This window comes from Saccoglossus kowalevskii, chromosome 3 (assembly GCF_978046115.1).
Source record: "Saccoglossus kowalevskii chromosome 3, keSacKowa6.1, whole genome shotgun sequence".
Taxonomy (NCBI): domain Eukaryota; kingdom Metazoa; phylum Hemichordata; class Enteropneusta; family Harrimaniidae; genus Saccoglossus; species Saccoglossus kowalevskii.
Genome location: NC_140643.1, coordinates 43876000 through 43902449, shown reverse-complemented (window position 1 = coordinate 43902449; position 26450 = coordinate 43876000). Strand labels below are relative to the sequence as shown.

Here is a 26450-nt window from a genome sequence, read left to right as displayed (position 1 = left end):
CGTAATTAATATAAAAATGTTACATTGTTTGTAACACACTGCGTAATTAATATTCTAATGATACATAGTCCGTAAAACACTACGTTATTAATACTCTAATATGACACATAGTCCGTAAAACACTGCGTAATTAATATTCTAATGATACATAGTCCTAAAACACTGCGTAATTAATATTCTAATAATATATAGTCCGAAAAACACTGCGTAATTAATAATCTAATAATATATAGTCCGTAAAACACTGCGTAATTAATAATCTAATGATATATAGTCCATAAAACACTGCGTAATTAATATTCTAATGATACATAGTCCGTAAAACACTGCGTAATTAATTTTCCAATGATACATAGTTCATAAAACACTGCCTAATTAATAATCTAATGATACATAGTTCGTAAAACATTGCGTAATTAATATAAAAATGTTACATTGTCTGTAAAACACTGCGTAATTAATATTCTAATGTTACATAGTCCGTAAAACACTGCGTAATTACTATTCTAATGATACATAGTCCGAAAAACACTGCGTAATTACTATTCTAATGATATATAGTTCGTAAAACACTGCGTAATTAATATTCTAATGTTACACAGTTCGTAAAACACTGCGTAATTAATATTCTAATGTTACATAGCTGGGAAAACACTGCGTAATTAATATTCTAATGATACATAGTCCGCAAAACATAGCGTAATTAATATTCTAATATGATACATAGTCAGGAAAACACTGCGTAATTAATATTCTAAAGATATATAGTTCGTAAAACATTGCGTAATTAATATTCTAATGTTACACAGTTCGTAAAACACTGCGTAATTAATATTCTAATGTTACATAGCTGGTAAAACACTGCGTAATTAATATTCTAATGATACATAGTCCGCAAAACATAGCGTAATTAATATTCTAATATGATACATAGTCAGTAAAACACTGCGTAATTAATATTCTAATGATACATAGTCCGTAAAACACTGCGTAATTAATATTCTAATGTTACATAGTTCGTAAAACATTGCGTAATTAATATAAAAATGTTACATTGTTTGTAACACACTGCGTAATTAATATTCTAGTGATACATAGTCCGTAAAACACTACGTTATTAATATTCTAATATGACACATAGTCCGTAAAACATTGCGTAATTAATAATCTAATGTTACACAGTTCGTAAAACACTGCGTAATTAATATTCTAATGTTACATAGCTGGTAAAACACTGCGTAATTAATATTCTAATAATACATAGTCCGCAAAACATAGCGTAATTAATATTCTAATATGATACATAGTCAGTAAAACACTGCGTAATTAATATTCTAATGATACATAGTCCGTAAAACACTGCGTAATTAATATTCTGATGTTACATAGTTCGTAAAACATTGCGTAATTAATATAAAAATGTTACATTGTTTGTAACACACTGCGTAATTAATATTCTAGTGATACATAGTCCGTAAAACACTACGTTATTAATATTCTAATATGACACATAGTCCGTAAAACACTGCGTAATTACTATTCTAATGATACATAGTCCGCAAAACACTGCGTAATTAATATTCTAATGATACATAGTCCGTGAAACACTGCGTAATTAATAATCTAATGTTACACAGTTCGTAAAACACTGCGTAATTAATATTCTAATGTTACATAGCTGGTAAAACACTGCGTAATTAATATTCTAATGATACATAGTCCGCAAAACATAGCGTGATTAATATTCTAATATGATACATAGTCAGTAAAACACTGCGTAATTAATATTCTAATGATACATAGTCCGTAAAACACTGCGTAATTAATATTATAATGTTACATAGTTCGTAAAACATTGCGTAATTAATATAAAAATGTTACATTGTATGTAAAACACTGCGTAATTAATAGTCTAATGTTACATAGTCCGTAAAACACCGCGTAATTAATATTCTAATGACACGTAGTCCGTAAAACACTGTGTAATAAATATTCTAATGATAGATAGTCCGTAAAACACTGCGTAATTAATATTCTAATGATACATTGTCCTAAAACACTGCGTAATTAATATTCTAATAATATATAGTCCGAAAAACACTGCGTAATTAATAATCTAATAATATATAGTTCGTAAAACACTGCGTAATTAATAATCTAATGATATATAGTTCGTAAAACACTGCGTAATTAATATTCTAATGATACATAGTCCGTAAAACACTGCGTAATTAATAATCTAGTCCGTAAAACACTGCGCAATTAATATTCTAATGATACACAGTCCTAAAACACTGCGTAATTAATATTCTAATGATACATAGTCCGTAAAACACTGCGTAATTAATATTCTAATGATACATTGTCCTAAAACACTGTGTAATTAATATTCTAATAATATATAGTCCGAAAAACACTGCGTAATTAATAATCTAATAATATATAGTCCGTAAAACACTGCGTAATTGATAATCTAATGATATATAGTTCGTAAAACACTGCGTAATTAACAATCTAATGATATATAGTTCGTAAAACATTGCGTAATTAATATTCTAATGATATATAGTTCGTAAAACACTGCGTAATTAATAATCTAATGATATATAGTTCGTAAAACACTGCGTAATTAATATTCTAATGATACATAGTCCGTAAAACACTGCGTAATTAATAATCTAGTCCGTAAAACACTGCGCAATTAATATTCCAATGATACATAGTCCTAAAACACTGCGTAATTAATATTCTAATGATACATAGTTCTAAAACACTGCGTAATTAATATTCTAATGATACATAGTCCGTAAAACACTGCGTATTTAATAATCTAATGATATATAGTCCATAAAACACTGCGTAATTAATATTCTAATGATACATAGTCCGCAAAACACTGCGTAATTAATTTTCCAATGATACATAGTTCATAAAACACTGCCTAATTAATAATCTAATGATACATAGTCCGTAAAACACTGCGTAATTAATATTCTAATGATACATAGTCCGTAAAACACTACGTTATTAATATTCTAATATGACACATAGTCCGTAAAACACTGCGTAATTACTATTCTAAAGATACATAGTCCGAAAAACACTGCGTAATTACTATTCTAATGATATATAGTTCGTAAAACACTGCGTAATTAATATTCTAATGTTACACAGTTCGTAAAACACTGCGTAATTAATATTCTAATGTTACATAGCTGGTAAAACACTGCGTAATTAATATTCTAATGCTACATAGTCCGCAAACATAGCATAATTAATATTCTAATATGATACATAGTCAGTAAAACACTGCGTAATTAATATTCTAATAATATATAGTTCGTAAAACATTGCGTAATTAATATTCTAATGTTACACAGTTCGTAAAACACTGGGTAATTAATATTCCAATGTTACATAGCTGGTAAAACACTGCGTAATTAATATTCTAATGATACATAGTCCGCAAAACATAGCGTAATTAATATTTTAATATGATACATAGTCAGTAAAACACTGCGTAATTAATATTCTAATGATACATAGTCCGTAAAACACTGCGTAATTAATATTCTAATGTTACATAGTTCGTAAAACATTGCGTAATTAATATAAAAATGTTACATTGTTTGTAACACACTGCGTAATTAATATTCTTATGATACATAGTCCGTAAAACACTACGTTATTAATATTCTAATATGACACATAGTCCTTAAAACACTGCGTAATTACTATTCTAATGATACATAGTCCGTAAAACACTGCGTAATTAATATTTTAATGATACATAGTCCGTAAAACACTGCGTAATTAATAATCTAATGTTACACAGTTCGTAAAACAAAGCGTAATTAATATTTTAATGTTACATAGCTGGTAAAACACTGCGTAATTAATATTCTAATGATACATAGTCCGCAAAACATAGCGTAATTAATATTCTAACATGATACATAGTCAGTAAAACACTGCGTAATTAATATTCTAATGATACATAGTCCGTAAAACACTGCGTAATTTATATCCTAATGTTACATTGTTCGTAAAACATTGCGTAATTAATATAAAAATGTTACATTGTTTGTAACACACTGCGTAATTAATATTCTAATGTTACATAGTCCGTAAAACACTGCGTAATTAATATTCTAATGACACGTAGTCCGTAAAACACTGTGTAATAAATATTCTAATGATAGATAGTCCGTAAAACACTGCGTAATTAATATTCTAATGATACATTGTCCTAAAACACTGCGTAATTAATATTCTAATAATATATAGTCCGAAAAACACTGCGTAATTAATAATCTAATAATATATAGTCCGTAAAACACTGCGTAATTAATAATCTAATGATACATAGTCCGTAAAACAGTGCGCAATTAATATCCAATGATACATAGTCCGTAAAACACTGCGTAATTAATAATCTAATGATATATAGTCCGTAAAACACTGCGTAATTAACAATCTAATGATATATAGTTCGTAAAACACTGCGTAATTAATATTCTAATGATATATAGTTCGTAAAACACTGCGTAATTAACAATCTAATGATATATAGTTCGTAAAACACTGCGTAATTAATATTCTAATGATATATAGTTCGTAAAACACTGCGTAATTAATATTCTAATGATACATAGTCCGTAAAACACTGCGTAATTAATAATCTAATGATATATAGTCCGTAAAACACTGCGCAATTAATATTCTAATGATACATAGTCCTAAAACACTGCGCAATTAATATTCTAATGATACATAGTTCGTAAAACACTGCGTAATTAATATTCTAATGATACATAGTCCGTAAAACACTGCGTAATTAATAATCTAATGATATATAGTCCATAAAACACTGCGTAATTAATATTCTAAAGATACATAGTCCGAAAAACACTGCGTAATTACTATTCTAATGATATATAGTTCGTAAAACACTGCGTAATTAATATTCTAATGTTACACAGTTCGTAAAACACTGCGTAATTAATATTCTAATGTTACATAGCTGGTAAAACACTGCGTAATTAATATTCTAATGATACATAGTCCGCAAAACATAGCATAATTAATATTCTAATATAATACATAGTCAGTAAAACACTGCGTAATTAATATTCTAATAATATATAGTTCGTAAAACACTGCGTAATTAATATTCTAATGTTACACATAGCTGGTAAAACACTGTGTAATTAGTATTCTAATGATACATAGTCCACAAAAAATAGCGTAATTAATATTCTAATATGATACATAGTCAGTAAAACACTGCGTAATTAATATTATAATGATACATAGTCCGTAAAACACTGCGTAATTTATATCCTAATGTTACATTGTTCGTAAAACATTGCGTAATTAATATAAAAATGTTACATTGTTTGTAACACACTGCGTAATTAATATTCTAATGTTACATAGTCCGTAAAACACTGCGTAATTAATATTCTAATGACACGTAGTCCGTAAAACACTGTGTAATAAATATTCTAATGATAGATAGTCCGTAAAACACTGCGTAATTAATATTCTAATGATACATTGTCCTAAAACACTGCGTAATTAATATTCTAATAATATATAGTCCGAAAAACACTGCGTAATTAATAATCTAATAATATATAGTCCGTAAAACACTGCGTAATTAATAATCTAATGATACATAGTCCGTAAAACAGTGCGCAATTAATATCCAATGATACATAGTCCGTAAAACACTGCGTAATTAATAATCTAATGATATATAGTCCGTAAAACACTGCGTAATTAACAATCTAATGATATATAGTTCGTAAAACACTGCGTAATTAATATTCTAATGATATATAGTTCGTAAAACACTGCGTAATTAACAATCTAATGATATATAGTTCGTAAAACACTGCGTAATTAATATTCTAATGATATATAGTTCGTAAAACACTGCGTAATTAATATTCTAATGATACATAGTCCGTAAAACACTGCGTAATTAATAATCTAATGATATATAGTCCGTAAAACACTGCGCAATTAATATTCTAATGATACATAGTCCTAAAACACTGCGCAATTAATATTCTAATGATACATAGTTCGTAAAACACTGCGTAATTAATATTCTAATGATACATAGTCCGTAAAACACTGCGTAATTAATAATCTAATGATATATAGTCCGTAAAACACTGCGCAATTAATATTCTAATGATACATAGTCCTAAAACACTGCGCAATTAATATTCTAATGATACATAGTTCTAAAACACTGCGTAATTAATATTCTAATGATACATAGTCCGTAAAACACTGCGTAATTAATAATCTAATGATATATAGTCCATAAAACACTGCGTAATTAATATTCTAATGATACATAGTCCGTAAAACACTGCGTAATTAATATTCTAATGATATATAGTTCGTAAAACACTGCGTAATTAATAATCTAATGATATATAGTTCGTAAAACACTGCGTAATTACTATTCTAAAGATACATAGTCCGAAAAACACTGCGTAATTACTATTCTAATGATATATAGTTCGTAAAACACTGCGTAATTAATATTCTAATGTTACACAGTTCGTAAAACACTGCGTAATTAATATTCTAATGTTACATAGCTGGTAAAACACTGCGTAATTAATATTCTAATGATACATAGTCCGCAAAACATAGCATAATTAATATTCTAATATAATACATAGTCAGTAAAACACTGCGTAATTAATATTCTAATAATATATAGTTCGTAAAACACTGCGTAATTAATATTCTAATGTTACACATAGCTGGTAAAACACTGTGTAATTAGTATTCTAATGATACATAGTCCACAAAAAATAGCGTAATTAATATTCTAATATGATACATAGTCAGTAAAACACTGCGTAATTAATATTATAATGTTACGTAGTTCGTAAAACATTGCGTAATTAATATAAAAATGTTACATTGTTTGTAAAACACTGCGTAATTAATATTCTAATATGATACATAGTCAGTAAAACACTGCGTAATTAATATTCTAATGATACATAGCGTAATTAATATTCTAATATGATACATAGTCAGTAAAACATTGCGTAATTAATATAAAATTGTTACATTGTCTGTAAAACACTGATGATGTTACATAGTTCGTAAAACATTGTGTAATTAATATTCTAATGTTACATTGTCTGTAAAACACTGCGTAATTAATATAAAAATGGTACCCGGTTTGTAATAACTCTATATATTTAAGGTACAAACGAAGCCCTGTCCGAAAAATACTACGTTATTCGAATTTAGATTTGGGTGATGAAATTGAACTACATAGTATTGAGTGAGCGGAGATCTAATCCTAAAAATCTGTGAAATATTGTTGCAGTTCCTCTTCACCGTCAACGATACTTCTCGGTCCAAGGTTCACTTCCTTATACTACTAATTTATTGTTCCGTATAATTTATCCATTTATTGCATTACCGTTCAGTAACAGAATATAGTCTCACACGTAGTACCTATATCAGTACCAACACAAACATGCATGCTTATTGGGAGATTGGTACTTTAGACTCGCTACGCAGTGTATATGTACAGTGACTGCAACTACTACACCGGTCAGCGTCGTTTCACAATGACAGCAACACCCGATAACAAACGACACCGACACTACACTGGCACCAAATATAAGATCCTCATTAGCAATAATATAACTCTGATTTGGTGACGAGCTAATATACAACAATATATGTTTATATACTAGTATACTTACACATTGTGGGCAAGGTATATACACGTTAACGGTTGTTTTAAAGTACATAGACTCCGAGCTTTGTTTCATTCATATCACTTCCGGGTCGGAATTGGTTGCGAAGAAAGTTCCACTTCTTTTATATGTCTAGCTACAAAGCAGGGGGTGTCGCAGACAGTATGTGCAACCCCTTATTAAATTCGATTGCCTCTTATGTTGTATCTGCATTTGCTTCCGGTGTGGACACGACCGGAGTTCCTAACATGTATCCAGTAATCAATGTCACACACCCAATTATAATTTTTTTTTTTAATTATAATTTTTTTGAATGAACGAGAGAAAGCTTTTTTCGCTTGTTGTGCCAATAGTTTTTAGGCCATTGACTATACGATTATTCCAAGATATTTAAATATGAAACGGTGTTTCTGTCCACCATAAACTCACTTCTCGAATCTATGAAAATGTGAACGTCATCGGCAAATAAAAAACAAAATGATTAAATCAGGAGATAATTAAACATGGGCATTGGAGGTATTTACGATGATTTTTTGAGTATGGTCTTCTGCTAATTTATGATTTGAGCCGGGTACGTATAACATGTAAACGGGAACATATATATAAACACATGTGATGGCAACTCCCGCTCATTAACTGCAGAAAGTGTATGCAACGTCAACGTACCAGCATAGCACCAGGTTATTACTCGACACCTGGATAAATAACGTATCGAGAAGTTCAAAGACTGTCTCGTGCAAGGGGTATGTACAGGCGCGTTTTGTAATAAACTGTGCATTTTGTTACAAGCTATGACGCATTTTGTAATACAATTGTCTACGCCTGTTGTTCGATTCATGCTGGAATAGCCACTTTCTTGATAAGTTCTGTTGAGCGTATATGTATGTCAAGTTATCGTGGTGTGATTTAAATATGATGAATGGCCTATAGTTTGCCATTACGTTTTGTATCATGTATTAACAGTGATTCAATTTTACCTGCTAGTTGGTGTGTATGCTTAATATCGCATCCCCGTCGATATCCTTACTAGTAGTAACATTGAAAGCCAAGGATTGGTTCACAATCACAAACATTTATTGTCGCAAGTAAATATGCTAATTAAAAGTAAACTTATCTTTTGTAGAATTTTTTTAATGTCATTTATTTCTATTTTTTGAAGCTGAGAATAGATTACACGATTCCCACAGTTTTCCCGTAAACAATTAAACATATAGTAACAGTTAAACTTGAGATAGACACTAGAGGGCAGCACTTAATTACGCGCTGTCAGAAATGTGGGACCTGTTATGGGTTCTGTTCATTGAAGATAATTAATGACAAGACGAGTGACTGAACACTGACAGCATATCTAAGACGCCATGTTTATATTCTATACCGAGAGGTCAGAAAGAGGCTGCATACATTAAGTGTATAAACAAGCGGGTTATCAGTATGGACGCTGATGGCGCCATATCTTACATAAGGCTAACTCCCTAACATCTCCCTTCTTTTATCAAGATTAATTAAAGTTCAATGTTCACACTGGATGTTGATGCTGCATCAGGATGCTAAAAGTCATTTCTCATATGCAAAGATCTTGAACGAATCAGATAACGAATGAAATATCGAACAGGGTCAAGTAACATATAACATATAGGTTGCAATCTAACTTGTTGACCTATATTTAGCTCTGGTAGTTCTTTAGCACTTTTGTCATAATGAAATTTGGACTTCTGTTTTCTAAGTTTGATGTTTTCTGCTACACCTTGAATAACTTGTGGTTGAAGTAATACTTCTGGAGTTGGTAATAGTGTGCGGGCTCTACGTGACATTAATTTCTGTAGTGGGCTGCTGCCATCAGTGCTGGGTGTATTTCGCCAATCTAAAATTGCTAGCTGTAAGTCTTTCTTGTCTTTGTTTGTTTTCTTGATGATCTTTTTTGATATCTTGACAGCTGACTCGACTTTCCCGTTGCTTTGACTGTGGTACGGTGAGCAGGTTATATGTTCGAATTCCCATTCGCGTGCGAAAGTTTCATACTCATTGGATATGAATTGCGGTCCGTTGTCTGAAATTACATTCTCTGGAATGCCATGTCTGGCAAAGTGTGATTTAGTACAGTTAACTATAGTTGATGAAGTTGTATCTGTATCTAATTTGTCAAGTTCCCAGTAATCACTATAGTAATCAACAGTAATTAGGTAGTCAGTTTTGTTGTATGTAAATAAATCTTGTCCAATCATTTTCCATGGTCGTGATGGAATCTCGTATGACATCAAAGGTTCTTTTTGTTGTTTACTGAGGTATTCGTTGCAAGGACTACATTGTGTGATTTTGTCCTTTATTTCCGCTGTCATTCCGGGCCAAAATAGTACGTCGCGTGCTCGCCGTATACATGCTTCAGCACCTAAGTGACTTGAATGAATTCCATTGAGCATTTGTGGTCTCATTTGTTTTGGAATTATGATTTGATTTCCTTTGTATAGAACACCATTGTGTACTGTGATTTCTTCTCTGTATGTCCAATAGTCTCTTGCACATATTGGAACATCATCTCTGTTGTCTGGCCATCCAGCTAATACTGTTGTCATTAAGGATTGTAGAGTTGTATCTGTTTGTGTTAGCTTTTGAATTTGCTGATGAGTAGGATCACTAACGTGTTGGTATTGAGCTTGGTTAATGGACTCTATTTCTTGAAACAACTTGTCTTCTATTTTTAGCTGAAATAACTGATACTCTGGCATGTTGGAGCTAGTACTCTTCTCTGTTAAGTATGCTCTGCTGAGCATATCAGCAATGTGCATCTGGTTGCCGGGTTTATATTGTACTTTGATGTTGTACTTTTGAAGACGTAGCATCATGTGCTGTAAGCGTTTCGGTGCTCGGTGTATCGGTTTATTGAAGATAGGTACAAGCGGTTTGTGATCTGAATCTATGGTGATTTCTTCTCGTCCATGTATGTATTGATTAAATCGTTCACATGCGAAAACGATTGCTAAACATTCCTTCTCTATTTGGGCATAGTTTTGCTCAGTGGGAGACAACAATCTTGACGCAAATGTCACAGGTTGTCCGTTTTGAAGAAGTGTGGCACCTAATCCTTTTTCCGAAGCATCGCATTGTATGGTTACCTCGTCATTTACATCGTAGTATTTCAGAATTGGTGCATGGGTGATAAGATGCTTTATTTGACTGAACGATTCTTCTTGCTGCGATTCCCATACAAATACAGCTTTGTCTTCTTTCAGTCGTCTTAACGGTTCGCTGATTTCTGCTAGTTTGGGTAAATATCTAGCTAAGTAGTTAACGCATCCAAGTAAACGTTGTACTGCTTTCTTGCCATCTGGTCTGGGCATATTCTGTATCGCCTGTATTTTCTGAGGATCTGGTCCGAGTCCATCAGTGGTAATCAGCTCTTCCATAAATGGTACTTCTTTGAGCGATAATCTTAGCTTCTTTTTGTTTAATTTCAAGTTAACCTCTCTCGCTCTCTGCAGTAGACTTCTTAGCTTTTTGTCATGGTCTTCCATGTATTGTTGAGGAGTGTCTCCACATCCAAACACAAGTATGTCATCTGCAATGACTTCAATACCAGGAATATCATCCAATGCGTCATGAAGGCGGCGTTGGAATTCTTCCGAAGCTGATGAAATGCCAAACGGCATCCGTACATATCTGTACCTGCCAAAAGGTGTCCAGAACGTTGTCAGGTAGGAGCTTTGTTCATCCAGTTTGACCTGATGGAAACCATCTTTGGCATCTAGAATCGAGAATACTTTGGCATCGGATAACTTAGGTAGAATTTCGTCTAGCGTTGGCATCTGATACTTGGGACGTTTAATTGCTCGATTTAAATCTCTGGGATCAAGACATACTCTCAACTTGTTTGGTTTCAGAACAGCTACAATACTGCTTATCCAGTCTGTGGATTTAGTAACTTTCTTTATTATGCCTTTCCTTTCCATTTCATTTATTTTGGCTTTCAATTTTGCTTTCAGTGGAATGGGAACACGTCTTGGTACATGCTGTACTGGCTTAATAGTTGAGTCTATTTCAATTTTGTATTCACCAGGCAGGCACCCTAGACCTTCAAACACATCATTGTATTGTTTGATGACGTTTAGATGTGCATCTATCATCATGATGTGCATGATCTTTAGATGTGCATGTAGGAGTTGCTTCCTGTGAAATACTATTCACAACATTAAGATTAATCAGTCCCATATTTGTACATGTATCACCAGATAGTAGTGGTTTCTGTTTTCCAGCTATAACTTTGAAGTTCAGTGTTTATTCTTTATCTTTAACTTTGCAGATTAGGTTACATTCACCAATAGCATTTACTATGCTATCGTCATAGAGCTTCAACCTTGCTGTTGTTTTCTCTAATGCTGGCTTGCCATGCTGTTTTATGTCACACAGGTCATTATATGTCATCACATTACAGGTTGCACCAGTGTCTAATTGACAATTTATTCTTGTTTCACCAGTCGTATCTCGAAATGTTATTGGTATATAGAATTTCTTTCTATGTCCATATTGAACTGCACCAATAGTATCTATCTTAAATATGGAATCATCAGAATCTGATACTTCATCCTGCAGCTGGTGTAGATTCTGTTGTACTTGACGCTTCTGTTTGCATACAGATTGAAAGTGATTTTGCTTACCACAATTCCTGCAAGTCTTACCATAGGCTGGACATTTGTTCTTGTCACGTTCATGGTTGCTACCACAATATCTACACTGGGAGGACTTATCTTTCGTTTGCTTATACTTGGGTCTTTCTTTGCGTTGCTCAGTATATTTATGTCGATTGCTTTCTGTATGTTTACCTCCTTTCTTTACATAGTTGACTGGGTTTACTGTGACATCATTTCCCATTTGACTTAGCTGTTGCCGTGAAACTTCACTTATTCTAAGCGATTCTATGACTTTGTGTAAGTCACTTGCTTGCTCTCTGAATAATCTTGCTCTTGCTATGGAATCTTTACAGCCAAGGACCAATCTATCTCTAACCATCTCATCTTCGAATGTGCCAAATTTGCATGGTTCAGCTAACTGACGTAGTCGGATTACTAACTGGTCTATGGTTTCATTGGGTTGATGTTCTGCGTTGTGAAAAACATATCTTTCATACAGAACGTTGCGTTTTGGTACGAAGTGTGCTTCTAACTTATCTAAGATTGTCTGAGGCTCTTTCATTTCATCATCTGTGAGTTGCAATCTTTTTAGTATTTTCTTACACTCTGTACCCATTAACATCTTAAGAGTAGCAACTTGGATGGGTTTATCTTTCTTATCAAGCTCAGTGGCTGTTTTTTAATCTTCATATGATTCACGATATGTCTGCCAATTTATTGCTATATTTCCATTACAGTTCATTGGTTCTGGAGCGGGAATAGAATTGTTCGTTGCCATGATCAATCACTGGGGTCAACGCTGACAAAAAATGTTACGCTATGTTACTCACGGTTTTGAAGTGTTGTGCTGCACACATCTGAGTCAGTTTGAAAGCTGGATACTTCAAAAAAAATGTTTGCACTCATATATATTCAATCGGTGATATTGTCAAACTGTTCACAACAATAATAGCGGCGATCTGTGCTCAAACACATGTACGGAGTCAAACTTGCCAGTCTTGTATTTTACTTTGCTCAATAGTCTTCGTTTTGGTAGCTATGTTGTAATCCAGGCTTTTCTACTGTGATCCACACTATTTTCGCCAAAACTTCACAACTTCTGACACCATGTTATAGGTTATGTTCATTGAAGATAATTAATGACAAGACGAGTGACTGAACACTGACAGCATATCTAAGACGCCATGTTTATATTCTACACCGAGAGGTCAGAAAGAGGCTGCATACATTAAGTGTATAAACAAGCGGGTTATCAGTATGGACGCTGAGGGCGCCATACCTTACATAAGGCTAACTCCCTAACAGGACCATTCTCTTTCCCAGAGTTCCCCGAGGTTAGAGGAAGATAGACAGAGGAGCTCGGGTAGAGGAGGCCGTAGTTGAATACATACCACTCACTTCTGACACCATCAGTCGTCATGTCTGTACCATCACTGAGTTTGAACAATGGCTTGACAATGCCTCAACTGGGTTTAGGAACCTGGAAGGTACGTGCTGAATAGTACTAATAGAAAACCTCAACTTTAATATTGTGTAATGACTAAAGTCCAGGTGGGCGGTCAGTAGCACAAAACGCAACGAAACGTGTTCGTTGGCGAGTCACCTTATAAAGGTGTTAACTAACAGAGGCGGCGACACGAAATGTTGCATGAGGACAAGATCTGAATTCTAGACCCTCTTAAACGCTATTTCTTGCATTTTGAAGAACAAATATTGCTGACATAAATAATTTCAGCTTGATTGGGAGGGCGGGGCGACGCCCCCATACTTTTTTTTCGGGTGGGCGACCGCCCTCTGCCCCTGTGCCGCCGCCACTGACTAGCACTACTTAAGGTAGCGAGAAGGGTTTTGTGACGTTTTTAAATAAAACATTCTCTGTCTGTGGTCTCGTTCAGAACAGTAATTTAGGTTATATATATCAAAAGACTAAGTATAGAGGTGCAAGTTCGCACAAACTGGACAGTCATTGTTTACATAATTATCACTTGACATCAAAAATGGCGAACCTTGTAAAAATGACTAAGTCCGCGATTGCGAGAGCACACTGCGGAATTTCCTGGTGAAATTTACATCATACATTGTCCGTAATCAAGTCCATTGAAATGCGTCTCCGATAATCAAAAGACCTATTATTCCGATTTCTATGCAAGTTTGTTTTTTTGTCCCCAAATTTTTTCATACTTAGCACCTTTAACAGACTATTATTCTGTGACAAAGCATTTTCTTTAAAAACCCAGACATATTTCACACCATCATTATCTTTTGAACGATAACTGCGAGTTTGAATGTCCTAGTCCAAACGCACTTGATTTGGCGGCGGTCCCAATGAGTTGTACTCTATCAAAACTTAAACTCGAGAAAAACGCGAAAAACAATTTGGTTAATAAAACACTGTAGATTTGCTGCATTATTATAAATATACACTAAAAATGGCCAAACATATTAACCACTGATATCATAGAACTCATAAAGAGTGTCAGATAATGAATAATTTCAAGCTCGAGCGTGAAAAATGAAGAAAACTGCTGGCATTTGAGTCCATACTCCAGGAACGTTTGGGTTTTCCATTGTTATGCAAACGAACAACGAGGGATAATCCTCTGACAAACATTACTGTCCTACTGTACACGCTGACAGTTTACAAACAAGCTAATCCTTCAAGTGTCTCTGATAAGACAACTAATAAAACAGTTTTCATGGTGAAACAAAATGGCCGATGTTTGAAAAAAATTGCTGTGTCAGAGTGCGACACTGAGTGGCAGATTTTTCTTTGCCTCGTCTGTCAACGCTTTCTTTCTTTTCTTGGCCATTGCGTTAGAAAAAAATTGTATTAGTAAAATAGAATATTGACTTGGAAAATAAAACGATTTAAAACATACATTAACAGAACGACCCACGCGTTGAAAGCCCTGCCCACATTAACACAAAAAACTATCCACATTAACAGAAAGAACTGCCTACATGCATTGAAAGACCTGCTCACACAAACAGAAAGAACCGCCCACACACATTGAAAGACTTTCCCACATGCATTTAAAGAACTACCCACATTAACAGAAAGAACTGCCCACACACATTGAAAGAACTGCCTACATGCATTGAAAGACCTGCTCACATAAACAGAAAGAACTGCCCACACAAATTGAAAGACTTTCCCACATGCATTGAAAGAACTACCCACATTAACAGAAACAACTGCCCACACACATTGAAAGAACTGCCTACATGCATTGAAAGACCTACTCACATAAACAGAAAGAACTGCCCACATGCATTGAAAGACTGTCCCACATGCATTTAAAGAACTACCCACATTAACAGAAAAAACTGCCCACAGACATTGAAAGATCTGCCTACATGCATTGAAAGACCTGCTCACATAAACAGAAAGAACTACCCACACACACATTGAAAGACTTTCCCACATGCATTGAAAGAACTACCCACATTAACAGAAAGAACTGCCCACACACATTGAAAGAACTGCCCACATGCATTGAAAGACCTGTCTACACACATTGAAAGAACTACCCACATTAACAGAAAGAACTGCCCACATGCATTGAAAGACTTTCCCACATGCATTGAAAGACCTGCTCACATAAACAGAAAGAACCGCGCACACACATTGAAATACTTTCCCACATGCATTGAAAGATCTGTCTACACGCATTGAAAGACTGCTCACATTAACAGAAACAACTGCCCACACACATTGAAAGAACTGCCTACATGCATTGAAAGACCTGCTCACATAAACAGAAAGAACTGCCCACACACATTGAAAGACTTTCCCACATGCATTGAAAGAACTACCCACATTAACAGAAAGAACTGCCCACACACATTGAAATACTTTCCCACATGCATTGAAAGAACTACCCACATTAACAGAAACAACTGCCCACACACATTGAAAGAACTGCCTACATGCATTGAAAGACCTACTCACATAAACAGAAAGAACTGCCCACATGCATTGAAAGGCTGTCCCACATGCATTTAAAGAACTACCCACATTAACAGAAAAAACTGCCCACAGACATTGAAAGATCTGCCTACATGCATTGAAAGACCTGCTCACATAAACAGAAAGAACTACCCACACACATTGAAAGAGTTTCCCACATGCATTGAAAGAACTACCCACATTAACAGAAAGAACTGCCCACACACATTGAAAGAACTGCCCACACGCATTGAAAGACCTGTCTACACACATTGAAAGAACTACCCACATTAACAGAAAGAACTGCCCACATGCATTGAAAGACTTTCCCACATGCATTGAAAGACCTGCTCACATAAACAGAAAGAACCGCGCACACACATTGAAATACTTTCCCACATGCATTGAAAGATCTGTCTACACGCATTGAAAGACTGCTCACATTAACAGAAAGAACTGCCCACACACATTGAAAGAACTGCCTACATGTATTGAAAGACCTGCTCACATAAACAGAAAGAACCGCCCACACACATTGAAAGACTTTCCCACATGCATTTAAAGAACTACCCACATTAACAGAAACAACTGCCCACACACATTGAAAGAACTGCCTACATGCATTGAAAGACCTGCTCACATAAACAGAAAGAACTGCCCACACACATTGAAAGACTTTCCCACATGCATTTAAAGAACTACCCACATTAACAGAAAAAACTGCCCACAGACATTGAAAGATCTGCCTACATGCATTGAAAGACCTGCTCACATAAACAGAAAGAACTACCCACACACATTGAAAGACTTTCCCACATGCATTGAAAGAACTACCCACATTAACAGTAAGAACTGCCCACACGCATTGAAAGACCTGTCTACACACATTGAAAGAACTACCCACATTAACAGAAAGAACTGCCCACATGCATTGAGAAAGACTTTCCCACATGCATTGAAAGACCTGCTCACATAAACAGAAAGAACCATGCACACACATTGAAATACTTTCCCACATGCATTGAAAGATCTGTCTACACACATTGAAAGACTGCTCACATTAACAGAAAGAACTGCCCACACACATTGAAAGAACTGCCTACATGCATTGAAAGACCTGCTCACATTAACAGAAAGAACTGCTCACACACATTGAAAGACTTTCCCACATGCATTTAAAGAACTACCCACATTAACAGAAAGAACTGCCCACATGCATTGAAAGACTTTCCCACATGCATTGAAAGAACTACCCACATTAACAGAAAGAACTGCCCACATGCATTGAAAGACTTTCCCACATGCATTGAAAGAACTACCCACATTAACAGAAAGAACTGCCCACACACATTGAAAGACTTTCCCACATGCATTGAAAGAACTACCCACATTAACAGAAAGAACTGCCCACACACATTGAAAGACTTTCGCACATGCATTGAAAGAACTACCCACATTAACAGAAAGAACTGCCCACACACATTGAAAGAACTGCCTACATGCATTGAAAGACCTGCTCACATTAACAGAAAGAACTGCTCACACACATTGAAAGACTTTCCCGTATGCATTTAAAGAACTACCCACATTAACAGAAAGAACTGCCCACATGCATTGAAAGACTTTCCCACATGCATTGAAAGAACTACCCACATTAACAGAAAGAACTGCCCACATGCATTGAAAGACTTTCCCACATGCATTGAAAGAACTACCCACATTAACAGAAAGAACTGCCCACACACATTGAAAGACTTTCCCACATGCATTGAAAGAACTACCCACATTAACAGAAAGAACTGCCCACACACATTGAAAGACTTTCCCACATGCATTGAAAGAACTACCCACATTAACAGAAAGAACTGCCCACACACATTGAAAGACTTTCCCACATGCATTGAAAGAACTACCCACATTAACAGAAAGAACTGCCCACACACATTGAAAGACTTTCCCACATGCATTGAAAGAACTACCCACATTAACAGAAAGAACTGCCCACATGCATTGAAAGACTTTCCCACATGCATTGAAAGAACTACCCACATTAACAGAAACAACTGCTCACACTCATTGAAAGAACTGTCTACACGCATTGAAAGAACTACCCACATTAACAGAAAGAACAGCCCACATGCATTGAAAGACTTTCCCACATGCATTGAAAGAACTACCCACATTAACAGAAAGAACTGCCCACACACATTGAAAGACTTTCCCACATGCATTGAAAGAACTACCCACATTAACAGAAAGAGCTGCTCACACTCATTGAAAGAACTACCCACATGCATTGACAGAACTGCCCACATTAACAGAAACAACTGCCCACACACATTGAAAGAACTGCCTATATGCATTGAAAGAACTGCAAAATTTCCCCAAATCAATAAGTTTTATTTAATAGAAATATTTCCTTATAATTATGTATGATAAAATATGTAATTTAATTGACTAACTTCTATCACTTGCATATATCACACATTGCATGTGAGTTTAACTCTAATGTCTTGTTGCAGGTGAAACCTGATGAAGTTGGTAATGCAGTGAAGTCTGCTATTGACATTGGTTATCGTCATATTGATACGGCATGCCTGTATAATAATGAAAAAGAAATTGGAGATGCCTTAAAAGAAGTACTTAGTGATGGAAAAATAAAAAGAGAAGATCTGTTTATTGTCACTAAGGTAAATATTGCCAGTTTGGCACTTTTGTTTATGCAACCATATGACGTCTGTATTGGTTTGATCGTTAGTAGATCCTTACATGTATGTAGACATACAGGTTAAAACCTGCCTTGTTTTGTTAATGACGTAAACATTTGATAATTACTACAGATTATGATAGAAGGCTGACATTACAACAGACTATTTTATTTTTTGCTGTTGTTCACAAAATAAATATAATATGATTACTAATCAATCTTAAAAATGTTGATTATAACCCATTTCTCATTGGTTTCTAAGGCAATGATATATCTGAAAATGACATTTTATTAAATATCGTGACACAATCATGTTATTACAAGGAGGGAACATTCAATGAATACTATTTATTTGTTTTTTTTAAATATTGCTTTAACACAGATTTCTATGCATATTGTTCCAAATTGTTTTCTGCAAAAACAAAATCATACTGGATATAAAGATTAAAATCTATTGATAATTGTCCTAAAAAAATTATTATGTGACATTTTTGACATATAATGTGCTAACACGTTCATCCTTATTTATTATTGAATGACTCTCTGTAAATGATCCAGGGTAATCTAATTAGAATTATATTGACTTGACAATATAAATAAATGTCCACACACAATGGAAATGGTAACCTAATGTGCAATAATGTCTAATATTAAACCCAACTTATAACCATGATAAAAGTAATTGAATTAAAATTCATAGTGAATTGTGTGTTATCTAAGAACCTTACGTAATGTCTGTTCAAATGGATGACCTAAATTGTTTTGTTCACACTAGAAAGTGGTTTATTTACAGTTACTTGTTTTTCACATGGCACCAGAAGTTGTACGTGGTGCATTTATGGAGTCTTTCAAAAAGTTACAGTTGGACTATATTGATTTATATTTGATTCATTTTCCAGTTGCTATACAGGTACAGCTATTTTTTTTTATTTTATTTTTAAGTTACCACGTGTAGAGTGTATAGTGTTTTTTTCGAATAACAAAATATCTTCATTTTAAATAAACTAACATACATTTTTGTTAAATTTACTTGCTATACAACATTTTTTTAGTAAATAATAAATTAATTTTTTAAAGACGGATGAGAATGGTGTTATGACAGACAGTGCTGGGAGGGCAGTACCCGCAGATGTTGATTTTCTTGACACATACAGGGTACGTATGTGGTGTACATGACATTTAAACTCTAAAATTCAATGTTAAGTACATCAAGTCCAAACTTGTTCTGAAATTGGGTTAATTTTATGTGAGAGCCCGAAGTCTGTAGCAATAAAAATTGGTGCAAAAAGATGTGCAAGACGACATATATTACTCAAATTAATCGTTATACATTGGTTGAGTGAAATTAACATGAGACAAGTTTCTGTATCTCACTCGTATTTTATTCTATATTTCTATCTATTGACATTAATTATCCTTTCAAACGCCTCATATTGGTAAGCGAAGTATTGTTTGTGAATGAAATTTGTATATGTTATTAATAAGTATGCTTCGCATGGTGTGTAGTTCAGCAGAAATATCACAAAACTGACCAGTTTCTGTGATGCAATAGTTGTACTCTCTTATATATAACATGTGTGTATGCATACAAAAAAAGACCGCTTTGTGTATCTGAAAAAAATGCATGTAGTTAAGTTTACATAGAAAAACACAATGGCGTTAAATGGCTGTGTATCTCAAGTGTCATAATTCATATATTAAAGATTATGCAACAATTGTAAAATGCAGGAAATAGAAAAACTGGTAGATGATGGGTTAGTCAAGTCTATTGGTGTCTCCAATTTCAATCACAAACAGTTGGAACGTGTTCTTGGTGTGGCTAAACACAAACCAGTGACCAATCAGGTAATAATATGCGTGTTTGTGCATACGCGCACGTGTGCGTGCACGTGTGTTGTGTCAACGTTGTGATGACTTTCATTTAACTGACCAAATGACGACTCTCACTATTTTCATAATTTATATTAATATTTATATTAATATCCTCCTGTTTTTCAGATACACAATCACTTTTTTGTTTAGATGTTATTTCATCAATCTAGCCTTTCGTGTCCTAAAATTCTATCAAATACACACAGTAACAATGATTTTTGTATATACTGTACATTGTATGTATATGTTCGTAGATTGAAGCACATCCGTATTTTACCAGAACTAAATTAATTAATTGGTGTCATGAACGAAATATCATTACCACATGTTACAGTCCATTAGGTTCATTGGACAGGCCTTGGTGAGTAGAAACTATATATAATTCCAAAATTTGTCCTCTCATTGGACAGGCCTTTGTACGAAGAAATCATAATTCCAAAATTTGATAAAATCACATCGAACCTAAAACTTGTTTTAAACACATTTTACCTGAGTTTAATAATCTTATATAAGCAACATATTTTTCCAACTGACAACTGGTACGAAAAATTGGCGATGCTGTATTCAGGCTCAGAATATTTTATGGTTCAGCAATATACGGTAAGCCTACATGCAATTATAGATTTATTTTATATATTAATTACAGGGCTAAAGATGACGACCCCAATTTGTTGAAGGACCAGGTTGTGAAGTCCATTGCTAGCAAGCACAACAAAACACCAGCACAAGTATTGCTAAGGTTTTGCATTGATCTTGGATGTGCAGTGATACCGAAAAGTGTAAATCCAGGTAGAATGAAAGAGAATCTTGAGGTATATATGTTTGTTGAAAATCCAAAAACAAAGGTTAAGGTGGACACATATTAGGAAAATAATTGATAAAGAAAATAGCTTATTCCTGTACAATTCTCTGTTGTCATAGTGTCATGTTGCAAATCTCACACAATGCAGAGTGTATACCATACTAGACTATAGTGAAATATTTGATACATTGCAGAGTGTATACCATACTAGACTATAGTGAAATATTTTATACATTGCAGAGTGTATACCATACTAGACTATAGTGAAATATTTGATACATTGCAGAGTGTATACCATACTAGACTATAGTGAAATATTTGATACATTGCAGAGTGTATACCATACTAGACTATAGTGAAATATTTTATACATTGCAGAGTGTATACCATACTAGACTATAGTGAAATATTTGATACATTGCAGAGTGTATACCATACTAGACTATAGTGAAATATTTGATACATTGCAGAGTGTATACCATACTAGACTATAGTGAAATATTTTATACATGCTCAGTTGTGGTCATAATGCAGAATGAAACATTCAATTAAAGTCAAACCAGCTGCTTAATATATATTAAGCACATTGTTAATATATATGTTTATAGATATTTGATTTCAAGTTAACTTCAGAAGATATCACATCTCTGGAATCTCTCAACCGTGATTGGATGATGGCTGATGAGTTTTTTTGGAGCAAGTCAGTATCATTAAAAATACTTCCCACTAAATACACATGATAGCAAACAATATACTCTAAATAGCTAACAATATTACATTTATGCATAACATTATACTCTGAATAGCTAACAATATTACACTTATCTATAACATTATACTCTGAATAGCTAACAATATTACATTTATGCATAACATTATACTCTGAATAGTTAACAATATTACACTTATGTATAACATTATACTCTGAATAGCTAAGAATATTACACTTATGTATAACACTATACTCTGAATAGTTAGCAATATTACATTTATGCATAAAATTATACTCTGAATAGTTAACAATATTACACTTATGTATAACATTATACTCTGAATAGCTAAGAATATTACACTTATGTATAACACTATACTCTGAATAGTTAGCAATATTACATTTATGCATAAAATTATACTCTGAATAGTTAACAATATTACACTTATGTATAACACTATACTCTGAATAGCTAACAATATTACAATTATGCATAACATACTCTGAATAGCTAACAATATTACACTTATGCATAACATTATACTCTGAATAGTTAACAATATTACACTTATGTATAACACTATACTCTGAATAGCTAACAATATTACAATTATGCATAACATACTCTGAATAGCTAACAATATTACACTTATGTATAACATTATACTCTGAATAGCTAACAATATTACATTCATGTATAACACTATACTCTGAATAGTTAGCAATATTACATTTATGCATAAAATTATACTCTGAATAGTTAACAATATTACACTTATGTATAACATTATACTCTGAATAGCTAAGAATATTACATTTATGCATAACATTATACTCTGAATAATTAACAATATTACACTTATGTATAACATTATACTCTGCATAGCTAACAATATTACATTTATGTTTCACATTATACTCTGAATAGTTAACAATATTACATTTATGTATAACATTATACTCTGCATAGCTAACAATATTACATTTATGTATAACATTATACTCTGAATAGCTAACAATATTACATTTATGCATAACATTATACTCTGAATAGTTAACAATATTACATTTATGCATAACATTATACTCTGAATAGTTAACAATATTACATTTATGCATAACATTATACTCTGAATAGTTAACAATATTACATTTATGCATAGCATTATACTCTGAATAGCTAACAATATTACATTTATGCATAACATTATACTCTGAATAGTTAACAATATTACACTTATGCATAACATACTCTGAATAGCTAAGAATATTACATTTATGCATAACATTATACTCTGAATAGTTAACAATATTACATTTATGCATAGCATTATACTCTGAATAGCTAACAATATTACATTTATGCATAACATTATACTCTGAATAGTTAACAATATTACACTTATGTATAACATACTCTGAATAGCTAACAATATTACATTTATGCATAACATTATACTCTGAATAGCTAACAATATTACACTTATGTATAACATTATACTCTGAATAGTTAACAATATTACACTTATGTATAACATTATACTCTGAATAGTTAACAATATTACATTTATGCATAGCATTATACTCTGAATAGCTAACAATATTACATTTATGCATAGCATTATACTCTGAATAGCTAACAATATTACATTTATGCATAACATTATATCTGAATAGCTAACAATATTACATTTATGCATAACATTATACTCTGAATAGTTAACAATATTACATTTATGTATCACATTATACTCTGAATAGTTAACAATATTACATTTATGTATAACATTATACTCTGCATAGCTAACAATATTACATTTATGTATAACATTATACTCTGAATAGCTAACAATATTACATTTATGCATAACATTATACTCTGAATAGTTAACAATATTACATTTATGCATAACATTATACTCTGAATAGTTAACAATATTACATTTATGCATAGCATTATACTCTGAATAGCTAACAATATTACATTTATGCATAACATTATACTCTGAATAGTTAACAATATTACACTTATGCATAACATACTCTGAATAGCTAAGAATATTACATTTATGCATAACATTATACTCTGAATAGTTAACAATATTACATTTATGCATAGCATTATACTCTGAATAGCTAACAATATTACATTTATGCATAACATTATACTCTGAATAGTTAACAATATTACACTTATGTATAACATACTCTGAATAGCTAACAATATTACATTTATGCATAACATTATACTCTGAATAGCTAACAATATTACACTTATGTGTAACATTATACTCTGAATAGTTAACAATATTACACTTATGTATAACATTATACTCTGAATAGTTAACAATATTACATTTATGCATAGCATTATACTCTGAATAGCTAACAATATTACATTTATGCATAGCATTATACTCTGAATAGCTAACAATATTACATTTATGCATAACATTATATCTGAATAGCTAACAATATTACATTTATGCATAACATTATACTCTGAATAGTTAACAATATTACACTTATGTATAACATACTCTGAATAGCTAACAATATTACATTTATGCATAACATTATACTCTGAATAGTTAACAATATTACACTTATGTATAACATTATACTCTGAATAGCTAACAATATTACAATTATGCATAACATACTCTGAATAGCTAACAATATTACACTTATGTATAACATTATACTCTGAATAGCTAACAATATTACACTTATGTATAACATTATACTCTGAATAGCTAACAATATTACATTTATGCATAACATTATACTCTGAATAGCTAACAATATTACATTCATGTATAACATTATACTCTGAATAGTTAACAATATTACATTTATGCATAAAAGTATACTCTGAATAGCTAACAATATTACACTTATGTATAACATTATACTCTGAATAGCTAACAATATTACATTTATGCATAACATTATACTCTGAATAGCTAACAATATTACATTCATGTATAACATTATACTCTGAATAGTTAACAATATTACATTTATGCATAAAAGTATACTCTGAATAGCTAACAATATTACACTTATGTATAACATTATACTCTGAATAGCTAACAATATTACATTTATGCATAACATTATACTCTGAATAGTTAACAATATTACATTTATGCATAAAAGTATACTCTGAATAGCTAATAATATTACACTTATATATAACATTATACTCTGAATAGCTAACAATATTACATTTATGCATAACATACTCTGAATAGCTAACAATATTACACTTATGTATAACATTATACTCTGAACAGCTAACAATATCACACACATATATAGCCGCATAACTCTGCAACAGGTAAATTGTTACCTAATTTTTTCATTCTCTTTTTCTTTTCAGGTTGAAGACTCATCCATATTACCCATTCAATGAATTATTCTGATCAATTATTCTCGTGACTTAATCTTGATTGGTAATTGATCAAATATGTCATGTGATCATATATTTGTTGTGTGCATTGGGAAAGTAAGGTAGATTTGTATATCATATAAACATAGCTCTTCCGTGTTGATAAAAATCCTAATATTTGAAAATAATAAATTTAACGACACAAAATATACAAGAAATATGTAATCACCACAAAGGCCGACACAAGTAGCGCTACAGGCCCATACTAGCTAACATAATAAACAACATCGTTGCGTATGTTTCAACTGTGTTGTTGTCCATAACATATCAGAAACGTTGTCACTTAATTTGTTATTTTAAAACATTGTCAACTACCAACAAAAGCATGAAAATTGTTACCAGGTTTATTCGGGAACGCCAATACAATTTTTCCAATCTTGGAAGTATGTATATACTGCCTCCTAGTAGTAGTATTACATGCGTCCCCCACATGTATCTAAATGGTTCTAAGTTGGATTTCATACTTTTTGTACAACGATGTATTGTTCGCATTTATGGGTTGTATTTCCAAAGCTAATCTGAATGCTGTGCGGGTTGCTTATAACAATGCTTTCCGTGTTATATTTTATGTCAGTCGTAAC

At 32.7% G+C, this 26450-nt stretch overlaps 1 protein-coding gene across 1 annotated transcript; it reads left to right on the top strand.

Annotated features, from left to right (window-relative positions):
* The first annotated feature begins 13691 nt into the window (after positions 1 to 13691).
* LOC102806942 (aldo-keto reductase family 1 member B1-like) lies at positions 13692 to 26114 on the top strand. Its single transcript, XM_085496615.1, has 9 exons — positions 13692 to 13860; positions 18845 to 19012; positions 19823 to 19939; positions 20107 to 20184; positions 20758 to 20874; positions 21156 to 21262; positions 21548 to 21713; positions 22312 to 22403; positions 25801 to 26114. The coding sequence occupies exons 1-9, from the start codon at positions 13792 to 13794 to the stop codon at positions 25841 to 25843; spliced, it is 957 nt and encodes a 318-aa protein (XP_085352741.1). The 5' UTR covers positions 13692 to 13791; the 3' UTR covers positions 25844 to 26114.
* Positions 26115 to 26450: the final 336 nt, after the last annotated feature.

What these genes read in the sequence shown, in the direction of transcription:
- LOC102806942 (XM_085496615.1), top strand. Translation starts at nt 13,792, where the DNA reads ATGTCTGTACCATCACTGAGTTTGAACAATGGCTTGACAATGCCTCAA. An exon ending in ATTTTCCAGTTGCTATACAG is followed by an intron (nt 19,940 to 20,106) that starts GTACAGCTATTT and finishes AATTTTTTAAAG; the next exon opens with ACGGATGAGAATGGTGTTAT. An exon ending in ATTTTCTTGACACATACAGG is followed by an intron (nt 20,185 to 20,757) that starts GTACGTATGTGG and finishes TGTAAAATGCAG; the next exon opens with GAAATAGAAAAACTGGTAGA.